Raw genomic sequence first — 20,007 nt, 5'->3', positions numbered from 1 at the left:
CATCTTTAAATAAACCATAGCTTTCAGCAGACCTGAATTCAGATGAAACAGATGGGGCTCTTTTTGTATTATAACATCGATGACGCTGCGACTAATTTTCAAATGATTATTTGGGATGGACGGGTTAGTGAATGATCGATATATCACAGATTTCGCTTGGGGCGCGTTTGCTTTGGTATGAGGCATCTGCTTGTTGTTGTTCCGGAGTATTTGTAATGGCCTATGCTGAGCAGAATTTTACGTTGACAGCCTGAATTGATCCATCTGGTTCAGTAATCAAATTAACACACACGGTACGCGGTTTCCTTCATTGCTGAATGCCTTTTGTACCTACTACAAATGAATACAAAGAAGCTAAATAACTTTGCTCATGAGTTTAGCCGAGGAAGCATTTCGTTGATTTGTAAGCTAATTATATTACCTCTCGGATCAGAAATACTAGCGCACAAATAACGTGTTAATGAAACACGGCGCATTACGCATCGTTCGACAGTACGTGCCGTGTAGCTAGATATTGGAAAAAGAAATTTCACATTTGCTATTCAATACATTTACCCTAAGATAACATTTTTAATTCCGTATTACGTTTCGTACTATATATAGTAGTTCGCTCAACAGTTCTATCGCCATGGTCGGAATACGGCGCTTTTTAGCCTTGTAATGTTTAACGTTTCATAACATATTGTTCTGTTATATATGCAGTATGTAAGCTCTGTTGTGAACCAATTTGAAATAGAGCTTGTACAGAGAAATACCGGATCTTTTTTTTTAATGATATCAGCGCACATTGAGAGATAAATTGTTATGTTCGATATTTGTTGAATTTACTCATCTGTGCTGATATAATTGCAGTAGGTAACAACATCCAGTTCAGCCAAATGTTGTAGCAGTGTATTAAATAGCGGCGTGCAGTGTTCGACAACGCGATTTATCACGGGGCGTACCGACACCGCGCACAGGAAGGCCGGGCGGCATCAGCGTGCAGCACGTCGGTTGCGGCTAGCATTATCTATCTATTTCCAATTCTTTGCCAAGAATGTCTTCGGCGGTGGAAGGTGGTATTAATCGGCGCTGGTCAGTTACGACGGCGGACTCACCTGGACGTCTTGGTAGATTGAGCTTGATCGACAGGGCTGGCATAACCGAATAACAGAAACAGCAGCAGCAGCAACAAAAGATCGTGTCGCGTGTCTGAATTCATCTGACTCGGTTCTTCTGTCTCTAAAAGAAGCTTGAAGTTTACTCTGAGTCACAAATGAAAACAGAGAAGAATGATATATCTCTGCAGAGGAGTTTACTCACCTAACAACATTGTGTGCGGTCCATTTAAATACTTCTAATGTAAATTCGCCTTTCACATAATCGCTAATCTTACCGGCAGTTTACATGAACATTATCGAGGCCTATCACGACATTGTAAGTGAAGCTTTGCCTCCTGCGACGAGCACAGAAGACCACGTCGTGGGTCCTAGCTCCCGCCCTTTCCGTTTTGCATTGCCTTTCCTGGCCCGCATTTGAACCAAATGAACGAAGGAACGCTGGCAAGTAGTAGTTACATGTTCTAGCGTTCGCTACGAAAGCTCACCACGATTATCTGGTAACACATAGTTCGGGGTGATGCCTGCCGATCAACGCTGATTCCGGATATCAAAGTGTGGATAGGTCATGCCAAAAGTGATTTGCCTCTTGGAGAAACTCTCTTATTTGGTTGCGCTGGTGCTCTTCGGCCTGTATTGCGACAGTTAACCTTTGACAGACAGAAAATCATCGCACCACAAATTGCGGTCCGTTCCTGCGTTGATACGGAAATCGTCAAAGGATGTTTCGCCGAAGGGCCTTAACTTTGGGAGAAAAACGCTCAAATCATCTAGGTATAATAGAATCGAATGCTGCTGTCCACGAGCAGCCGTAAATAAGTTAGTGTGGCGCAAAAAACAATTTTACTGTTCGATCGAACACCCATGGATGCAATCAGGCCGACGAGGGCTTTCATTGTCTGAGATAACCGATTTTGTTCAAGCTCGCTGCCCCGAAAATTTTGAGCTCAGTCTTGCCTTCGGCGCTTAAGACGTCTGAGTTGATACTTACCTGTCATTCTGCAGGACGTATCTAAAAACAGAATTAGTAGCTTTTTGGCCCCTATGGCAGGTGGGCGTACTTAACACAGCTTGAGACGTCAATGTCTTGTTCTCACTATTATTGCCCCTTTGGAAAATTGAATGTACGCGTGGTCATATCGTCCTCTCCTTTAGTAACAAAGGTACATTCGTTCAACAATACAACAATGGTATTTCAGACGAAGAAGCTTCCGTTTACGCTTGATGAATAACGATAGAAGGTTTAATAATAGTTTTAACTGTGATTAGTAGTTTTTTTTAGCCGTAAATGAGGGTTATCGCACAATTGTATGTTTAATATTTTAATTTTTATTCGAATATTTCCATACTTTTTTTTCTCTTATTATCTGTTTTGCTTACAGCGTTCGTACGTCCTCTGCGCAATATATAATATTTAGAATACAATTTGTACATTAAGCATTATTATTAGGATAGCTGATTTGTACATTCGTTTGTTGGTGGCTGTTGAGATGTACAGTGTTGTTTCATATGTACATATCTTTACATCGCACCATTATTTATCGTCGTTTTTTTATTATCGCAAACGTCAAATTGTTTTTTTTTTTTTTTTAGTTGCCGTTCGCGGATCCAGAGTGTTTGGCACTTGCGTAAACGTAATTGCTTCTTTCTTATTTGAATTATACCAACACGAACTAATTTATTTAATACTATTATTGGTATTTATGCCGGGCCGATTGCTGCACTAATCCATAAACAATATATATATATATATATATGGTTGCAAAATAGCACGCATACATTTAGCCGTGGGTTACAGTGCTAGATAAATGCACACTGGCTCGGAAGTAGAAAAATACTGTAGGTTACTTAGGTACATTAGAGGAGCGCTTGACGTGACTGAAATGGCATAGGTGAGACGCGGTGTGACCTCAGCAAATTTAGCTAAATCGAAAATTCTCACCTCAGAGCCATTAGATGAAGTAAAGAAAATGTCTGCCTTTTGAGCGCCTCACAGGACCGATGTCGAAATACATGCTGGACAGACGAATGCCAGTCCGTCGTTTTAGCCAACGACGAACGGATTCAGCTAGCCGCAAGCTGCTGTCTTCCAGCCACTCACAAGCCTATAACCCATTAATTACATGTGCAGCTATTCAACTACTCTCGTAGAGTATCTATGTTTCACAATCGTCGAAACAAGTCAAAAGAGACCCCGGTGATGCGCATCGCAGGATTCCTTATTGAGCTCCGTAGCAGAAATTCAATTAGTGCTCCCTGGCGACGCCCTGTTCTGTATCACTGATCGTTAACGGGTACTTGAGTGAATTATGTGGTTAGAGCTCATGGTGCAGCTTTTCCAGAAGGAAAAGTAGCACATGTTTCCGAACGAGAAAGTATTACTGTGAAAAGGCTGTTTTTACAATTCGAGTAAGAAAAAAAAAGAGGGCAAAATGCTAATAGATTTTCACTGTATAATACGATAGCAAAATGGAAGCATTATGGCACAACGCGAAGAGAGGCATACACAGCATATGTTTCATATGTGGATACACGAAATGCGCGTTGACACACAATAAATATGTACTGATTGACGGGATACATAATACGAACACTACACCTCTTCTGCAAACAATCGGCACGCCGGTCATCGATGTCTACAGATATAAAGACCGTCTAAATAAGAATACGTATATATATCTATCAGTGATTGGATTGGGCAATTGAACTGACCAATCCGTATTGTGCGTTAATGATAATAGATTCAGTTAGTCAGCTTTTTGGAAGCGAGACATGTAAAACGCGCAGTCCGGGCAGTAGGTGATATTGGCTGGTACTGATTTGGCATGGCAAAGATTGCACGTAAATTCTGTCGAGGAACTGTTAACGGCGGTTGCAGCAACCAACGCCGCGCTATCCGAACTACTGCCGATGCTTTCCATTGATGAGTTAAGCTGTTCCTGAACCTTCTCTTGATGCTGCTTGAGGACCCGTTCAAGTAGGGGATTGGGAACAAAGTCTTCGACAATCTCCTCGGCGCACGACACCAACTCCACCTGATCGCTGAAGGTGACACTCTTTTTCTTCATGCTGCTTGTACTACTGCTGGATAGGGTACGTGACTTTGGCAACACCTCATGTTTTATCGTGTGGTCAGGTTCTTCTACCGGTTCCACAGCGTGTGTAGCGATAATAGCCTGTGCCGGATGCGGGGGCGGTATCAACGACTTGGAAACGACCTTTTCAGTTTCTTTTATTGATGAAGTCGACGATATGCTAGAACTTGAAGCTAGTTGTGCGCGAACCAGGGGAGGTGTGGCGAGAATTTCGTTCGGTGGAGGCGGAAGGTTTGAGAGTTCTTCATCAATACTTGATGAAATGGATGCGCGCTGCTTCTTCATTAGCTCTCGGCGCTGCAAAGCTGTTTCATAGTCCGGGGGACGTGGAGGTCTACGCATACCATCCGATCCCGTGCTGCCGGTTGAGGAGGTCGATCGAATAGAACTCGAACGTGTGAATGGAGGTTGAGCCGGCAGAGGCGGGGGGGGTATGGCTACGGGTACAGGCTGTCCGATCGGAGGAATTCGAGGTTCTTCAGTTGCTTTTCCATCTACTTCATCACATGAGCTTTTGGGGGCTGGCATTCGAAGGATCTTCTCGAACTTTGTGGCTAGATTCTTAACCGACTTCATGTTGTTGTTATTATCTAACGGTTCTTTCGTTTGAGGAGGGATGGGTGTTTGTATTGGTGTCTGCGCCAAAGCGTGCGATGAGGTCTGCAATGAGCACAAACACTTCTTTATAGTAAGATAATAAATAAAATAAAATGAGACACTGCACAGCTTAGAGCGCAGCATAGTTGCAGTCTTCAAGCATGTTTACCGTCATGAGTATGGAAAATAAAATCGCTTGCTTACCTTTGTGTCATTCTTCGCTTTGTTCGCTGCTTGGAGGCGTTTTTCGTGCAGTTGTGCTCTTTTCCTCTGAAGTTCTCCAAGGAATGTCTCCCGTATCTCCTCCGAACGCTCATCCTCGACTCGGATTGGCTTCTCGTTAGAAATTGTCGGTGTTGCATATTCCGGATCCTCATAAAGGTCAACCTCACTTCTAGACTCCGGTTTGGGCAACTCTGGAAGGGGCGCAGTTTTACCAGTAACCTCGGCAAGCGCGACAGTGGGGCACGTAACTTTGACAAGCTGAGGCCGGTTCGTTCTATTTGTCTGATGGAAGCCTCGAAGCGGCGAGATCTGAGCGGCTTTCGCCTTTTCAGTTTTGGAGGACCCACAATCCTCGGGTGCGGACACGGCTCCTGAGTCTTCTGCGTCGCGGAGATCAGGCAATGAACGATTTTTCCGTCGCAAAAAGCCTCCCATTAATTTTCGTTTAATTTTGTGAACCTTCTTCGAATCCTTTGCAGAGACTGCTTCCCCAGCCTCGTCACCACTTTTTATTGACCCAGTCGGATTACTGTTACTTCTCATGAGCGACATTGTCTTCCGTTCCTGTTCGCCTTCCGCTTCAAGGAACTCTTTAACACTGAAATTCTTTGGTGGAACCCGAGGAGCGACATCAGCCGAACTGCCCACTTCGTCCTGGAGCAGTTTCTTGCGGGCCGATTTTTTCGGCAAGGTCGCATAGACGGCCACCGAGGACTCCATTGGGTCCGACAACATGGAATCGGGCGGAGGTGGGAGTAGTTCTCGGCTATTTTGCCGACTGTGATTGCCGCTGCGGCGACTATCGCGTGAGCCTTGCCGACTGTGAATAGTCTCCAGCTCTCGATGACGCTTCTTGTTCTCCATCTCAATCTCCTTCACTCGTTTATAGATCATGTTCGATCTCATTACACACGACGAATGCTTCATCTTAGCTGCGATCAGCGTCTGACCATTGCTGTATGGCGCTTCCATTGACACACGAGCTTTAGCGGCGGCGCAATCGCTTAAAAACGCTGCCACCTCTAAGTCGCCCGTTTGCTCCTTCTCGTAAGATCGCCTAATAAGCCAATCGCTTTGAGCCCACAGCCTTTCATACTCCATAGGACCACGCTGGGCGAGAACTTCTTCAATAAATGGGTCCTGCAGAGCTCGTTGAATAACGGCCTTTGATACATGTGTCATTTTAGCAACATCAACATGAACCAAACATTCCTCTTGGATGCCGCCCAGTGGCTTGTGGGGCGAACCAGGTGGCCCGGAGTACGAGTCGGTGCTACTAATCGAGTACGAATCATAGCCTTTATCAAGTGCTGCCGCCATACTATTGGCGTACTCTGGTGGACATGGTACCAGAGGCTTTTGGAAACGTTTGATGTTTGGTAGAGCATACGGATTGTCGAGTGACGTCGAGCTCGAACTAGAACTTGAATTTCGCTCACCGGACCAGTTGCCGCTGTCACGCCGCCGGCCCTCTTGGAGCTGTTCAAGCATCTTCTCTCTAAGAGAGTTTTCGAAGGACTCAAGAGAACTCGAGCTGGTCCGTACTCCGCCTTGCTGCAGCTGTTGTGGATTGTGGGCGGCGTTTACAATGGCCAGTCTTTGATGACGCTGGTGCATCCGCTGTTTCGAAAGGACACTCTCGACAATCTGTCGATTGATGTACTCGTCGTTGAGGAACTCGTCATCGTACGCCTTACCTTGGCTCGGTTTAAGGCCGGCTTCAACTACGCTGCTATCGGAAAATGTTCTGGGACGGAAATCTTTCATTGTGACATTTGGCGGCACCTCGCCTGTTTTATGCCAATTATTTTGAATCCATTGTTGCGCATTGGCGTAATGTGACATATCTGAAGGTACTTCGCTGTTGGCTAATATGAATTTGTTCAACTCCGATGGATTCTTGAGTCCGACGTTGGAACAAAGGAGAACAGCCTTCGGTGCGCTAGCTGTTTGCACTGGTGTGCCATTGGGATTGGCATATAGCAAAAGTAAAGGCTGAAAGTGTCCTTTTCGGCATTTTTCGACAACTTGTTGCCATTGTGGACCGATCTGAAAAATAGTGAATAAAAGTCAAGACTTACATTTCAAGCGAGTGTACAGCACTAAACAGTAAACAATTCTATGGAATATTGGCATATGAAGGAGTGCTCACCTCTCGAACGGTTGCGTCATCGAAGTAGATCCACACACGAAGTTTCGTATGGAAAAAGAAGGTCGAGTAATGCTTGCCATAATAAGTAACGATTCCGACGAGGTTATGAGTCGTCGCGCGAGCCCATATCTGATCAACAACGGTGTGGAACATCTCGTGCATCCGTAAAGACGTGCCGATTGTATCGAGGACATTGACAATATGGTCCACCGTTGGCCGCTCTGAGTCCCATACGAGGCCTAACGAAACGATGTCTGGCTTGTTCATTAGCGTACGACAAATCTGGATTTTAGCTCCACAGGAGCTCTGAAAATTTGGCAAAAAGTGCAAATATGTATACGTATGCTTTAGTGTAATGATGGCAGAAAATGAGAGGCATAATATACATATGACTGTGGCATAATAAAGGTATAACAATGAGCACAGTTGAAGTGACCAGATGTTTTGAACACGTACCGGACAGTCGCGTATGTCACCCATGCCTCCAGCCTTGTACAACAGCTCCCCGAAAGAGACGGGTTTTTCCTTTCCTGCCTGAGTGCATAGAGCTGATGCCGATACGTAATGAACCATTTGAGTAAATGGCAGAGGCTCTGACGTAGCACCGCACATATGACAAATGGTTTGTTCGACTAAAGTCATGGCAAATTTCTGATGTGGAATACAGTGTGCCACCGAGCACATTTCTTCCAAATCGTGACTTGCTAGGTGGTAGTGAATTCGGAGAAGCATGTTTTCCTGAAAATACAAACAGATGTTAGATTTTTCTGACACGCTTATTAACTTCAGGTAGTTCACAATACAATTTCGGACACGCGTATGCCTGAAGGCATCAGGCTATGTTCAGGAACAAATTCCTATCGAGTTATTGAAGAGCAGCAAATTCTAAAGTGGCTCACTTCTCCGTTTCGAACAGTGACAACTTTGTTTATTGGGTAATACGATAAACGTTATTTAATGCGTACAGGATATAGACAAACAACTACAGAGATATATTATTGGCATTCATCATATAATTTAGGCTACTCACGAAGCATTCAGCAGCATCGTCCATAAATCCCAGTTGAAACCGACGTTGATCGAAAAACGTTTCGGCTAGTGCTTTCCGTAACGCGTCCGGAGGCAACGCTGACTCCTGGCTGTATTGGAACTGTGCGAAAAGCTCCTTCAGGGCGCAGAAGATGCAAGACTCACCCATACACACATGGCCTACTAGATCCCGGAAGCTTCTTCGGAAAATGTCTAGATGCCATAACACCTACAAGTTGCATAATGGTATAGTCACCTTGCTTCATTAATGTATTGTACATTTCAAGCTTAGACTATTTATCTAGTGTCTAGCTATGAACATGAGCATGGTACGTAGGATGACAATATGAAAAATCGATTTACTGGAAAGCCTTAAGCCAACGCCTGTTGGTCTTTTTGCTGTTAGCACGTGATGCATCAAAACTGAATTATGCATGCAACCTAGCAACGCAATTTTGCCTACAATTGTCCTGTAACGTGAGCCTATGCATGGCCTCCTCTCGCAATCAGTCTGTCATTCAATTACCTTTTGCCTGTTTAACAGTCTTGGCCATCTGATACAGCAATATCATGCGTCACACATGTAAGCCGCAAATATGTCAATGTTCTGCTCGAACGGTAGCAAATGAAAGTCTTATTCACTACACAGAATTATGTTGAATGGTGAAGAACTGCACTGCATTTACGTTTGATCATTTATTATTCATTGCCTCGTCACAACCCAGCAAAGGTTACAACAGAGTAGTCCTACATAAAGCTAAAACAATGTTGAGCCTCTTTAGGACACAGCAGAACCTTTTCGCGTCGCACTTTTGCTCACCCAACCCGCCTATTCCGTACAGCTCTTTACGTACGTATATAGCTATTGTACTTAAACACATCCATCAGTAGAAGATCTCTGACAGCTTTCTGAACGGAAGAAATCGACACGGGGCTGGAATAAGGCGGTGTTGGTGGCAGAATCCGCCAAAAGGCATCATACTAAGAACAAGCAACACGTACCAAGTCACATACCGATATAATCAGACAATACACATAAAATGTATGCGATGTGCATACAAACACACGCGAAAATATGATGGATGGTTGTAGCGTCGTCCCGTTCTATGAAAAGTATTAATCAACAACAAATGTCCCATACAACAGCGGCGCAGGCAATTGCGGAAGCAGGACAATGATAACAACAAAATGGAAGAAAAGATAGCAAGAAGAAGTCAAAAAAGTCGACGTAAATTCTCTCGTTGCTGACAGACAAATACGAAGTAAAACTGATCCACTTCCGCCGAGTGGAGAGCTCTTTTTTGAGCTCCGACTGTTGCTGCTCCTGTTCGCTCCTCAGCAGCCGCATACCTACGACTTCAACCCCTACGTTGCTAAATAATAAATGATTATTCGAAAACAACGACAGGGGCGACGATAACCTTACTGCGATCAACAGATGAGAAGCAGCACTACCGTGAACCGACCAAAACAGGACCCCACCCAAAGCGCGGCCGACAATGAATAATGGTATTGTTACTGTTTTTGTCTAACATTCAGGTCGTTCATTATTGCGTCAGAATTGCATTCCCCTTGGGGATTGTCGTCTATCATAAAGAAGGCCGATGAAGAAGCGGGCGGCGTCCAAACAGCGTTACTGATTAGAGAAACAGGAGCGCAATAGCGAGACCAAACGAGCAAGCGGGTAAAGGACACATTATGTAAACAGACAGAACAGCAACGACAACAATGGTCAGAAACAACAACAAAAAGGACAAGCGGTTTACACCGCTGCTACTTCTGTCCGTTGACATTGGCTTATTTTCAATTAGCCCCCGTAACCACCGTCACGGCCACCGAAGTCTCTGCTCGACTTCAACTTGAGGTAATGAAAGCATGCGCGAAAACGCAAGCGGCAGCGAGCAAATTGACATCCTCTTGGCAAAGGCAGCCATGGATGATGTTAGAACTGGCCAGCGATATTCGTTCGCCATCCGTACAACTAAAGGAAGACGGGCAAGTGAAGCAATGATTAAGCTCTTGTTGTCCCTGGTTGCTAGTCGCCAATAAGGAGAATTTTCATTTTCTTAATTATCATGCTCATTATATTACATCACTTAATGATGCTCGTATAAGCGTAGTTTTTGTGTCGATAGTTTTTCGGAGGAACATTTTCCAACCTCTTGTGTCGCATATATCAGCATTGCTTCTTTTTATCTTAATAATCTCCGTCGCTGTGTTGTGTCGATAGGTTGAACTAAACCTACTACACCCAAGCGACATAAGAAATTTTTGAAAAAACCGCTAGTATAATCATACTAAGGTATATATATATATTTTGTAATTTGTAATAATGATCAAGCAAGTCTAAGATAATCGATTAGAAGTGTGTACGCGCCTGTTTCTTATGAAAGTAGTACTTAGATATGATGAGCGATCATCTCCGGAAGTCATATCTACTTTTCACATCAAAGATTATATTCCAATCGGCTCTTTCTATCTGTTGAGAGCTCTAATGGTCTAATGTTCCTTCACAGCATTACCATCAGAGCCTTTCACTGCAATACCGAGACTGGCTCTAAACAAGAGAGATACGTATGATGACATTTACCTTCAAAAATCGCTTCAAATCGGTTGAAATCAGAGCCTCTCATTATCCACAATTCTATCCTAGGTCCTGTGACCAACGGTCGAATCTGTCCCCTAGCGTCGGCCACCCGTTCGCCAAAGTGGATAATGAGTTCATCCAACATGAGCTTTGCTTCAAGGCTATTTTCTACAACGCAGATACCATAAATATATCTGCGTATTATCTATACGAAGGAAATTATATATAGGTTGGCCTTATATAAGGTATTTGTGTCTCGAAAACGCGCCCTAAATGTGCAGGTTCAGCAAGTTAAACTGGACTGTAGCAAAAAGCAAAGCCGTATCATATACGGACAACACAAATAATATCAATCACTTCGTTCGTTAAGACGGCGTCGGGGCAACTTTAAAGACACGGGACCTTTAGGTTCAAGATTCTAATCTCACGGGGCAACGTGTATACAAACGCTGTTGTACTTGCAGATCTGTCAATAAAGTTAATTAAAAAAAGTTCAATTAACAACCCTATTATATAAGATGCACGTAACATAGTAACTTTGAAAATTTTTAGATCACTGACGCCATTTTCGCGGTAGTTTAAAGACTGCCAACACTTTTTTTAGGCTATTATCGCCTAGACGTCCATTAGCCGCCTAGTAAGTACCAGCCTCATCCTACCGACATCAATAGATAAAAACCATGCAGAAAAGACGGGCTTGTCAACATCGCAAAGGCTGCCTCTGTCTGGAAATCGCAGACAACGATACTCGCTTGAAAAGATCTCGGAACTCCTTATTTCAACACAAACAATCGCCTATGAGTCTCTTCGTTATGCTGAGTTAAAACGGCACACTAGATCATACCGTATCGCCTGAAAGCGATTTGTGCACTCAGAGGGAACCAAAGATATTTTTCTTTTTAAAGTCCAACCTTCAATTGAGTTGAAGATATGGGGCCCTTTTGAATTATCAAACGCTTCCTATTCTGTTCCGATAGCCCGCTATTGTTATGCGTGTTAAGTTTGACGGTGGCACCCTGCCTGTTGTCAACGTGGGCGATTGACCTATTGAGTGTATCAGCTAAAACTGGACTAAAGTTGGGCTTAGGGGTGGGTTAGGTGCTGACAGGCGTAACGAAGCTGTGAAACCTGCGGTGAAAGCAAACGGACGGATAATCTGACGGTCAGCTAAATAAGTGCACAAAATGATGAAGCGTGAAAACGGAAGATGAGGCTGAAAAGAGCGGCTGATGAAGAGGCGGGATTCTCTAGACTGCTTGAAATAGACAATCCAGGTTCGAACTCCGCTATGATGGGAAGATCGAATATTTGGTCCACTCACATCTGGCCTCAACCGAAGCTAAACGTTGATACGCCGAAAACACTGCCCCATAAAATTTCCTCGGTTCTCAGTAACGAAGTATAACAGGTAATTACCCTAATAAGTCTGAAGTCGCCATTGAATTGGTGACTGTACTATCATGACAAAGGTAGTTCGTAAACGACAGTAACTTTTATCATGACCAGAATTAGGGGATGCTTTTGCTAACATTTTGCCAGTGTAGCTTGATCCACTAAAAACAATTGTATATTAACCGAAAAGACGAAATATTTTAAGCAAATTCAGGCGCATCCAAGCCAAAAAAATGCACTATGTCGTCCACCAAAAAATCCCTGTAGTCGATTCGCAAACCTAACACAATCTTGTCATTACGGATCAGATTTAATCCTTCTCTCATCGTTATAGTCAATCCCTATGACTGGTTCGTTTGGGGCACATTTCATGGAATCACTGTATGAGAAAATTCTGAGATATAGGCCTCGTATTTTGTCGGTAACAATAGCTCAAAATAAATCTATGTATTCTATTGCAAAGCTATAACTTACCTAACATAACAACAACTTGGAAGTTTGTCAGTATTTTTTTATGCGCAGACCACATGTCACAAATAATATATCACGCAAATATATCGGCACACGACTTCGAGAAGATTTGTGCAAGAAGACAACCTGACCTGCATTCAATCCTGGTGCGTTGATTCACCACGGCCGATATCGGTGCGGTAATGAACGCCAGCTTTGGCTGGTCTCTAGAAATGTAACGTGACGTAACGTAACAGAAACTATTTGCTCCATCACGCTCTCGGTATATTTTTCGGATATGGCGTTTCTCCTTCTCGAAACAACCGTCAATAACAAATACAGCGCTCATATTGTTTCCCAATAGAAACGCCAATGTTCTAATTATCTGTCGCTGAACCCGGTAAGCTAAGTAACAAGAGTAACCGACACGCGAGCCGCATCGTGGCATATATAGTATTACTATATCGCTCTATATAATATATTCGCTCAAACGTTTCATCACAGTTGATATCACTAGAAGCTTAACGGCGTCGCCAAAAACTGAAGATTCAAATAGAAAAATTAGATAAAACCAAATAATCGTCGAACATACTGCAAGCCATTGCCGTGCACATCAAAATCATTTGCGAATCGGGGGCTTCATAGCTGGGCATCAGTCAGTTCTGTCGTTGTCAAGCAATTGAAAAGGTTCCTCACTCGATTACTCACGTAGCGCTTGGCCATAATATGTTTGCTTTTATCGCGGCATAATCGTTAGAGTTACTAGTCCTAGTCGAATTAAAAAAATAAAAGTCTAGTCCGAATTATTTAATAGCTATTGTCCGTTTCTGTCATTTATCATTCCTAGGTGGTTAAATCAGCTGTCTGTGTAACAATCATGCTACGTATGTTATGCGTCAAATAGTTTAAGAGCTCGTTCCACATCGGCAACGTATTTTATCGTAATTTCCATAACCCACTCCAGCTTACGGCAGCTGCTTACGTTCGTGTTTTTCGTTGCTCAGCACATTTCACGTAAGCTACTCACTCAAAACGACACCACATATCTGTGGTGTAGTTTCTTCTAGCCGATTTCTCCCTGCTTCATTCTTTGCTCAAGTTCGTTCGTCTATGAGCATTTACCATTTTACTATTGCCCTGACTTTGGCGTATCCCGGATTTGACAATACAACCGACTATCCCCTAGGGATAACTGCTGCAAAAGAGTTTCCTTCTGTCTGCAATAGATGGCGTGAAGATCACAAGAGTTTGCTCATTTTTCGTTTCGAATCGCTCATTACGTATGCGAATGCTTGCTAGTCGATCAGTAGCTCGATCGGAAGTTGACGCGCAGCCACAGCGACGCCGCGCAATGCTAGCGACGCCTTCTGCATCGGCGCTGCCACTGACTGTATTGCCGTCAAGCCGCTCGAAAAGTTATTCGGCGTCTCCGCTAGAGGTCGTGGCAAATCAGGCTTACGTTGGCCGATGCCGTTGTCGTCTGTTGCTTCGTTGGCGGCAGTCAGCTGCGGGTTTCGTGATCTGACTTCACCCTTCTTTTTTCATGTTTTTTTTCGGCCTTTTTGTAACTCCTGCTTTCTTTTTAGTTCAGCTGAGAGATGTTGAAGAGTCAAATTGACCCCCCTTCCCTCCCTCGGTGCCGGGGTGTGCATGTGTATGTACTTGCCTGTGCTGTTTCAGAAAGTGTGCAACGGTTGTACTCGGTTTTTATATCTTATGCATGATTAACATAAATACAGCTAGAGATACGTATTGCATGCCGTAGGTTCGTATTTGTGCTGGTTTCTGACGTAAGAAAGAATACTGGTTTAGTCACCTAAAAGGCCTTTTGCCGATACATGTCGCAGTTAAGGTCATTTTATCCCTAACAAATAAGAGCCAACCAAAGTTCATGATAGTAGATTAGCTGATATGTAAGATAGAACCTCTGTCCTTATCTTTTCAAATGAGTAGCACTATTGTCGTACATGTTAGTATAATTCCGTTAACACTATATATATATATATATATATATATATATATATATACATATATACATGATTCCCTTTCTTTTTCACTTTCAAATAAACAGATATTTTGAAAACGAGATATGGCAATACATGTTCGCCGTTAGCAAGCACACCGACATGGTGGTATATCTGGTAGCACAGAATGATGAGGCCGCCCTGCCCTCCATCAAATGAAACGGGGACAAAGTCAATCCAACGACCACCGACAGCTACATCTAAGCCCTAAGCTTCGGCCTCCCTCTCGCTTATTCCCTATAAAAGCAACGAATACCCGAACTACCAAAGAAGAAGATGGAGACGAAATGAAGTCGGGGAAGTTGTCGTGCTGCTGACGGGGAAAACGACTCCGTCACTGCGATGAACGTAACGAACGAACGAACTTTGTACGGCTATCAGCAACACTAGCGGCCGCTGCTCGCTTTTATAGGACGGCCAGCTACAAGGAGCATCGATGAGACCAAAAGATGTAACGAAATATAATATGAGCAGTTCTTACCGGTTTGTCTGGCGGACTTTAAGATTAAATAATTTTTGAACGGATTAGGCCAGAATGATGCTTTTTTATGTATGCTAGAGGTGCTCTCTTTCATCTTTTACACACTTCGTCCAGCTTCCAACTATATACGTACCGTTTGCGTTCCCATATGTAATTTTTCTATCTATGGCTTCTCGGAATAAATCGACAGTCGGATATACTTGCCCACCAGCTGCTCTCTTTAGCGCATGCAAAGCCTCGTCACCATACGGGCATAGATCGAGAGAATAAGCAGCCAACGTTGGACATTTTTTGCTCAGTTCAGCAAACGATGGCGATAGGAGACATGGCGATAAGGTCTGGCGTTGTTATCAAGTAACCAGACTGAATGCTTTCGATTGCTATGTTAACGGTCTATGAGTTCTTGAGGAACTCGAGATAGCGGACTGCGTTCATTGTTTCATTCTCAGAGAGTATCGTATATTAGCGGATACTGCTGACGTCCATTGCAGGCAGTAGCCTAAAATGACGGCAGCATCACCTTAGGCCCGAACCTATGCCGCGACTCTACCACCCAGCTTAATTTCCTTCTAGGATGACGCTATCCTGTTGCCTATTTCCTCTCCGGCTGGCGATGGAAATGGTATACGTCTCACCTAAGGCGGTGGTGCTCTCCAAGCAAATTTTTTTAATTAAAGTTGCTCAAGTTGTACCTAAAATGTACTTTTACCAACTGCTTCGGATCAATTTACACGAGAACCATCTTTACTTAGCTTCCGCATTTTCGGTATTTAAGTGAAAATTCTGTAATATTTTACTGGTGCTTATTTCTGGGGTTGAAATGTTTTTCTCCTAAACCCATTTATATTAGTGTCAATTCAGCCAATGTTAGCTCATAGGTCTATTTACATTAATATTTATCAGCCAAACGTAGTTTGTTAGCATCGCGTAGCACAAAAACCATCTAATTTCAAAGTTCCCCAAAATTCGTTTACAACAGCTCAATATGTAGCAGTAAAAAAGGCGATATGGATGCGAATATTGACATTACCAACGTGACACAGTCACGTACGTATATTTGTAATCAATTTCCATAAGATATTCTTCTTAAGTTTTGTTGTATATTAGGGTATGTATGAAGCGTTACCATATGTTACGTATAGTGTAAGGGTATTTCTTTGCGTAATATGAAATAAAACGCGCCTGTCTAAAGTATGCTACCGGATGGCATAGCAGGAAAACAAACGATGACCCATCGGCTTCGTGAAGAGCTACGTCAATGCTGGCTGGCAATAATTTGCTATCCTATAGCTCGAACTGTGTTCGTACCATTTGTTTGCCTCTAGTTCTAGTGTCTGTTAAGAGACTATGATATCTGAAGATCTCTGGCGATGTGGTGCTTGCTTGTAACTACACTGCTAGACAGCTTTCGTTTAGCTAATGAATTTTAATGGACAGAGAATCATTCTTTCGATCTTCACACCCCAACGGTATTCTTAATACTGCAACTACGTTTGCTATAACAAGTATATATGTTTTAAAATAATTATTTGGCGAAAGTATAACCGAGTACTGCATGGCTAGCAAACGCTTGTCGCTCAAACCACCAGTCGTTACAAACACGTCAAAGGTGACGGATAGCGCGCAGGACATGTCACGTAATGCAATCGATGTTGCCAACTATAAGTCACCAGTCTCTATTCTGATTTCGCCATTTCAACCGGAGATGAGTGCTCGCATAACGGGTCCCACGTATAGTGGGTGTATGATAAAAAGCTAAGATCTATTATGTACTGTTGTTATTATCAGAGCATAAACTTTTCTAATTAAGAGCATTACCCTGACAACTTTTTGGCCAGAGCTAAATAAAAACATTACTACAATCTATTAAGTGTATCTATTTCCCTTCCTATGCCTGCTCTGTCATTTTTGCCTCAGAAGAATGAAACAGTCTCAGGCTGTGACAGTTCCTGCGTGTGTTTTCGTTGGGCCTTTCGCCACTGTACAACAGGCGTAATCCGCTCTGGCGATTGCACTGCGTTAACAATACCGTTCGGGTATGGAACACGAAAAAATTAGTCAAATAGGATACCTTTTCTATTGAAATTCATTCGTTAAACACAAGCTGTTTACCAGTGTACTTGTCCCTGCTTTCTCAATCTGATCGACAACACTGCGTTAAGAAATGAGCTTTAATTCTTTTGGTCTTCGCGACTTTTATATATATACGATATGTAGACTCGACATTGTGCTTCCTCTTAATTATCATCGTACTCTATTTTCGTAGTATTATTCTTTTTTATGGAAGTTGCAGATGTTGCTGCTTGCGTACCGGAGTTGGCTTCGTTACCGCAGTATATGCTGGCGCTTTGTTCATACGGTTCGAAGGCAGTTCGTTCTCGTAGCAGTAGCCGTGGTAGCTGACAGCGATGTGGCAATCTAGCCATAACAACTACGCTGGAGTTACTTCAGCCATAGTTACCTCCGTAGTAGTCCGCAATAGCTGCTGTTCGCAGCAGAAGCCAAGGCCAAAGACCAAGCCGAAACGAGGCTCGGTGATGCCAGCAGAAGCTAAATAAGAGGTTACAGCTCAACAAACTGAAGTGAATAGGAGCCTCACTAATCCCTCTGAAGGCTTCTGTTTTGCGAGACTTCTGCGACGACGATGATGATGATCGCAACGAAACCAGCTACAAACAAAACGAACATGAGGCCAACGAGTATTGACGATGGCCTCTACTGTCCGATGTGTCCAGCGGCCCCTTACGGCTGTTCTGCTGTAGAAATGTTGGCATGAAGTTGCCACGTTACCAGAAAAATACTCTGTTATGATCACCATCGTGTAGTAGCTATGCGCTGCTATTTGTCTTACCGATGGCAACAAAACACTGGCATCATTGTACCTCATTGTACATCATTGTAAACTAATACTATAATAAGGCATAAGAAGGCGACTACCCTTGTATATAGTTACAATTTCAGAGTTACAACGAGTGCTGATGGCCTTCCTCTTGGTACTTGCCATTTTCTATGAGGGGGAAAACCTTTTACCGCGAGGCCGGTTCATGTCAAACTCAAATAGGGAAAGCGTGCTCACACGGTTCGGCATGACCCGACTCCCGGCGTAGTAAATTCCGTAACAACATCCAAAATAAAACATCTGCGTCACTATCAATGTCATCATCATTACCATAGTCCTTCTTCTTCAATATTAGCAGCTTCAGCTCCAGACAACAACTGGTTCTCGCCGTCGTCACAAGCTGGTTTTAGCCCTTGTGTATAAGTCTCTGTCTACGAGTGTGCACGTATCTGTGTCCATCTGCAAGTATAGAGACTTTGTCTTTTTCGCGAGAAAGAAGAATAGTCGCTTGGTCAGCCGGCAGTCCATGAGTAACTATGGCGAATTTTCCTACTGCTCGACGTTTTATTCAGGGTCTGTCATCGTTGCGTTCGTCGTTATTGGCGCCCGCGCAAATCGGGACAATTGTCTGCTGTCTTACTGCCAGTGTTTAGCGGCTGTCTCCATCGATCACTGTCACTGTTCACCGTCTTCATCACCTTTCATGCACTGTCCCGACAACGACGAGACGGCGGCAATAGCAGAAACACTGGATTATCTAGTTGTACATTACGATAAGTGTGAACCCAGCCGACTAGGTGGGCTGAAAGACAGGCTGGCAGAGAGGCGAATATATAAATAGGCATCTGCCTAGCAACATTGAGAAGGTCACTCGCTAATTGAATAGTAACACGAGGTTGCATGAAGTTTTGGCGGCAGCAGTACCGATAGCAACAATTACCACAGCAACAACAAGAACTTCGACGCGGATTTCATTGTGATGACGCGTTACGACCGTAGATTATATCAAGCAACTACACGCGATAACAGCAACTCACTTAAGCAGTCTTTCGAACTGGTTGTCTGGCTGGAGCCCGTCAATATAGTACCCATAGCCGCCCTGGCTATGGGTAGCGTTTATCTTGTTTTCACCACATGAATTGAGAGAAATCTTTCTAAGGAGTTGATCAGGCTATACGCTGACGGCGTCACCATGTTAACTGTTGTTTGTATCGTTTGAGTCGTAACTATTTAGAAGAAGGCATCGCGGAAGCAGATCGCCAAACAATCCACCTGATGAATTATGGCTTGTCACCCCCATGGCTTCTATAGGAATAGAAGTTCTAGAGTGTGACCCGTGGCATTGAATATTAAAAAAACGGCGAATTTGATCACCAGTACTTTATTAAACAATGTTAATTTCGATAATATAGTGGTGATAAAAAAACCATGTTGCCAGCGATGATGCTGTCTATATTGTAGAAATATCACGACCGATACAACATGATATTTTTTTGGAATTTTTCTAATTACTGAAACAGCTATTAACAGTCATAGAAAACTTGATTGAATATGCAACGCCTTTTCACTATACGAATCTAATATACTGGCAATGGCAAAGTTTAATAAGGACACGTTTTCTGTAGTAAGCGGAGGGTTCTAGCAAAGATATCTTAATACATGCGGCTGGCAAACATACATGACCTAAAACGATTGCAGTGACCTAACTATGAATGCCCCCTGCTGTTCAGGTATGAGTCGGATTAAGTAGTAACCCGTCGGAAAATATACGAGACTGCCCAGAAGGCCCGACGTAGTTTTCGACTAATATCCTATGGGAGAAAGTCAGACCAAAAGCGAAGCTTAGCTTAGCTTCGCTCTCACCTCCACCTCGCGAAGTATCTGCTTATTAACTCTAACATCTCATGGGCGGTAGCAGTACTCTCTTATAAGGATGTTGTCCTGAGGCTTGGGTTGCGACCAAAGCGCCGGCATAAGGTTAATCACCGCAGGAAGGAAAATACCGACATCGAATGACATTACACTTTATCATGTTATAT

At 43.4% G+C, this 20,007-nt stretch overlaps 1 protein-coding gene across 14 annotated transcripts in view; it reads right to left on the bottom strand.

Moving 5' to 3' along the window:
* Positions 1-2,403: 2,403 nt before the first annotated feature.
* The window catches only part of ec (ubiquitin specific peptidase echinus), a 201,708-nt gene continuing 184,104 nt past the window's right edge, over positions 2,404-20,007 (bottom strand). For all 14 annotated transcript variants that reach the window (XM_022792386.2, XM_086978229.1, XM_086978227.1 and 11 more), the window contains 5 exons: positions 8,197-8,424; positions 7,623-7,904; positions 7,167-7,472; positions 4,994-7,063; positions 2,404-4,852 (listed from right to left, as the gene is read on the bottom strand). In XM_022792386.2, coding sequence (XP_022648121.1) covers positions 3,845-4,852; positions 4,994-7,063; positions 7,167-7,472; positions 7,623-7,904; positions 8,197-8,424 — 3,894 coding nt within the window. In that variant the 3' untranslated portion in view covers positions 2,404-3,844. The remainder of the gene's footprint in view (positions 4,853-4,993; positions 7,064-7,166; positions 7,473-7,622; positions 7,905-8,196; positions 8,425-20,007) is intronic.

Source organism: Varroa destructor, unplaced genomic scaffold (assembly GCF_002443255.2).
Source record: "Varroa destructor unplaced genomic scaffold, Vdes_3.0 BEIS01000001.1, whole genome shotgun sequence".
Classification (NCBI taxonomy): Eukaryota; Metazoa; Arthropoda; class Arachnida; order Mesostigmata; family Varroidae; genus Varroa; species Varroa destructor.
This window is presented reverse-complemented; position numbering and strand designations above follow the sequence as displayed.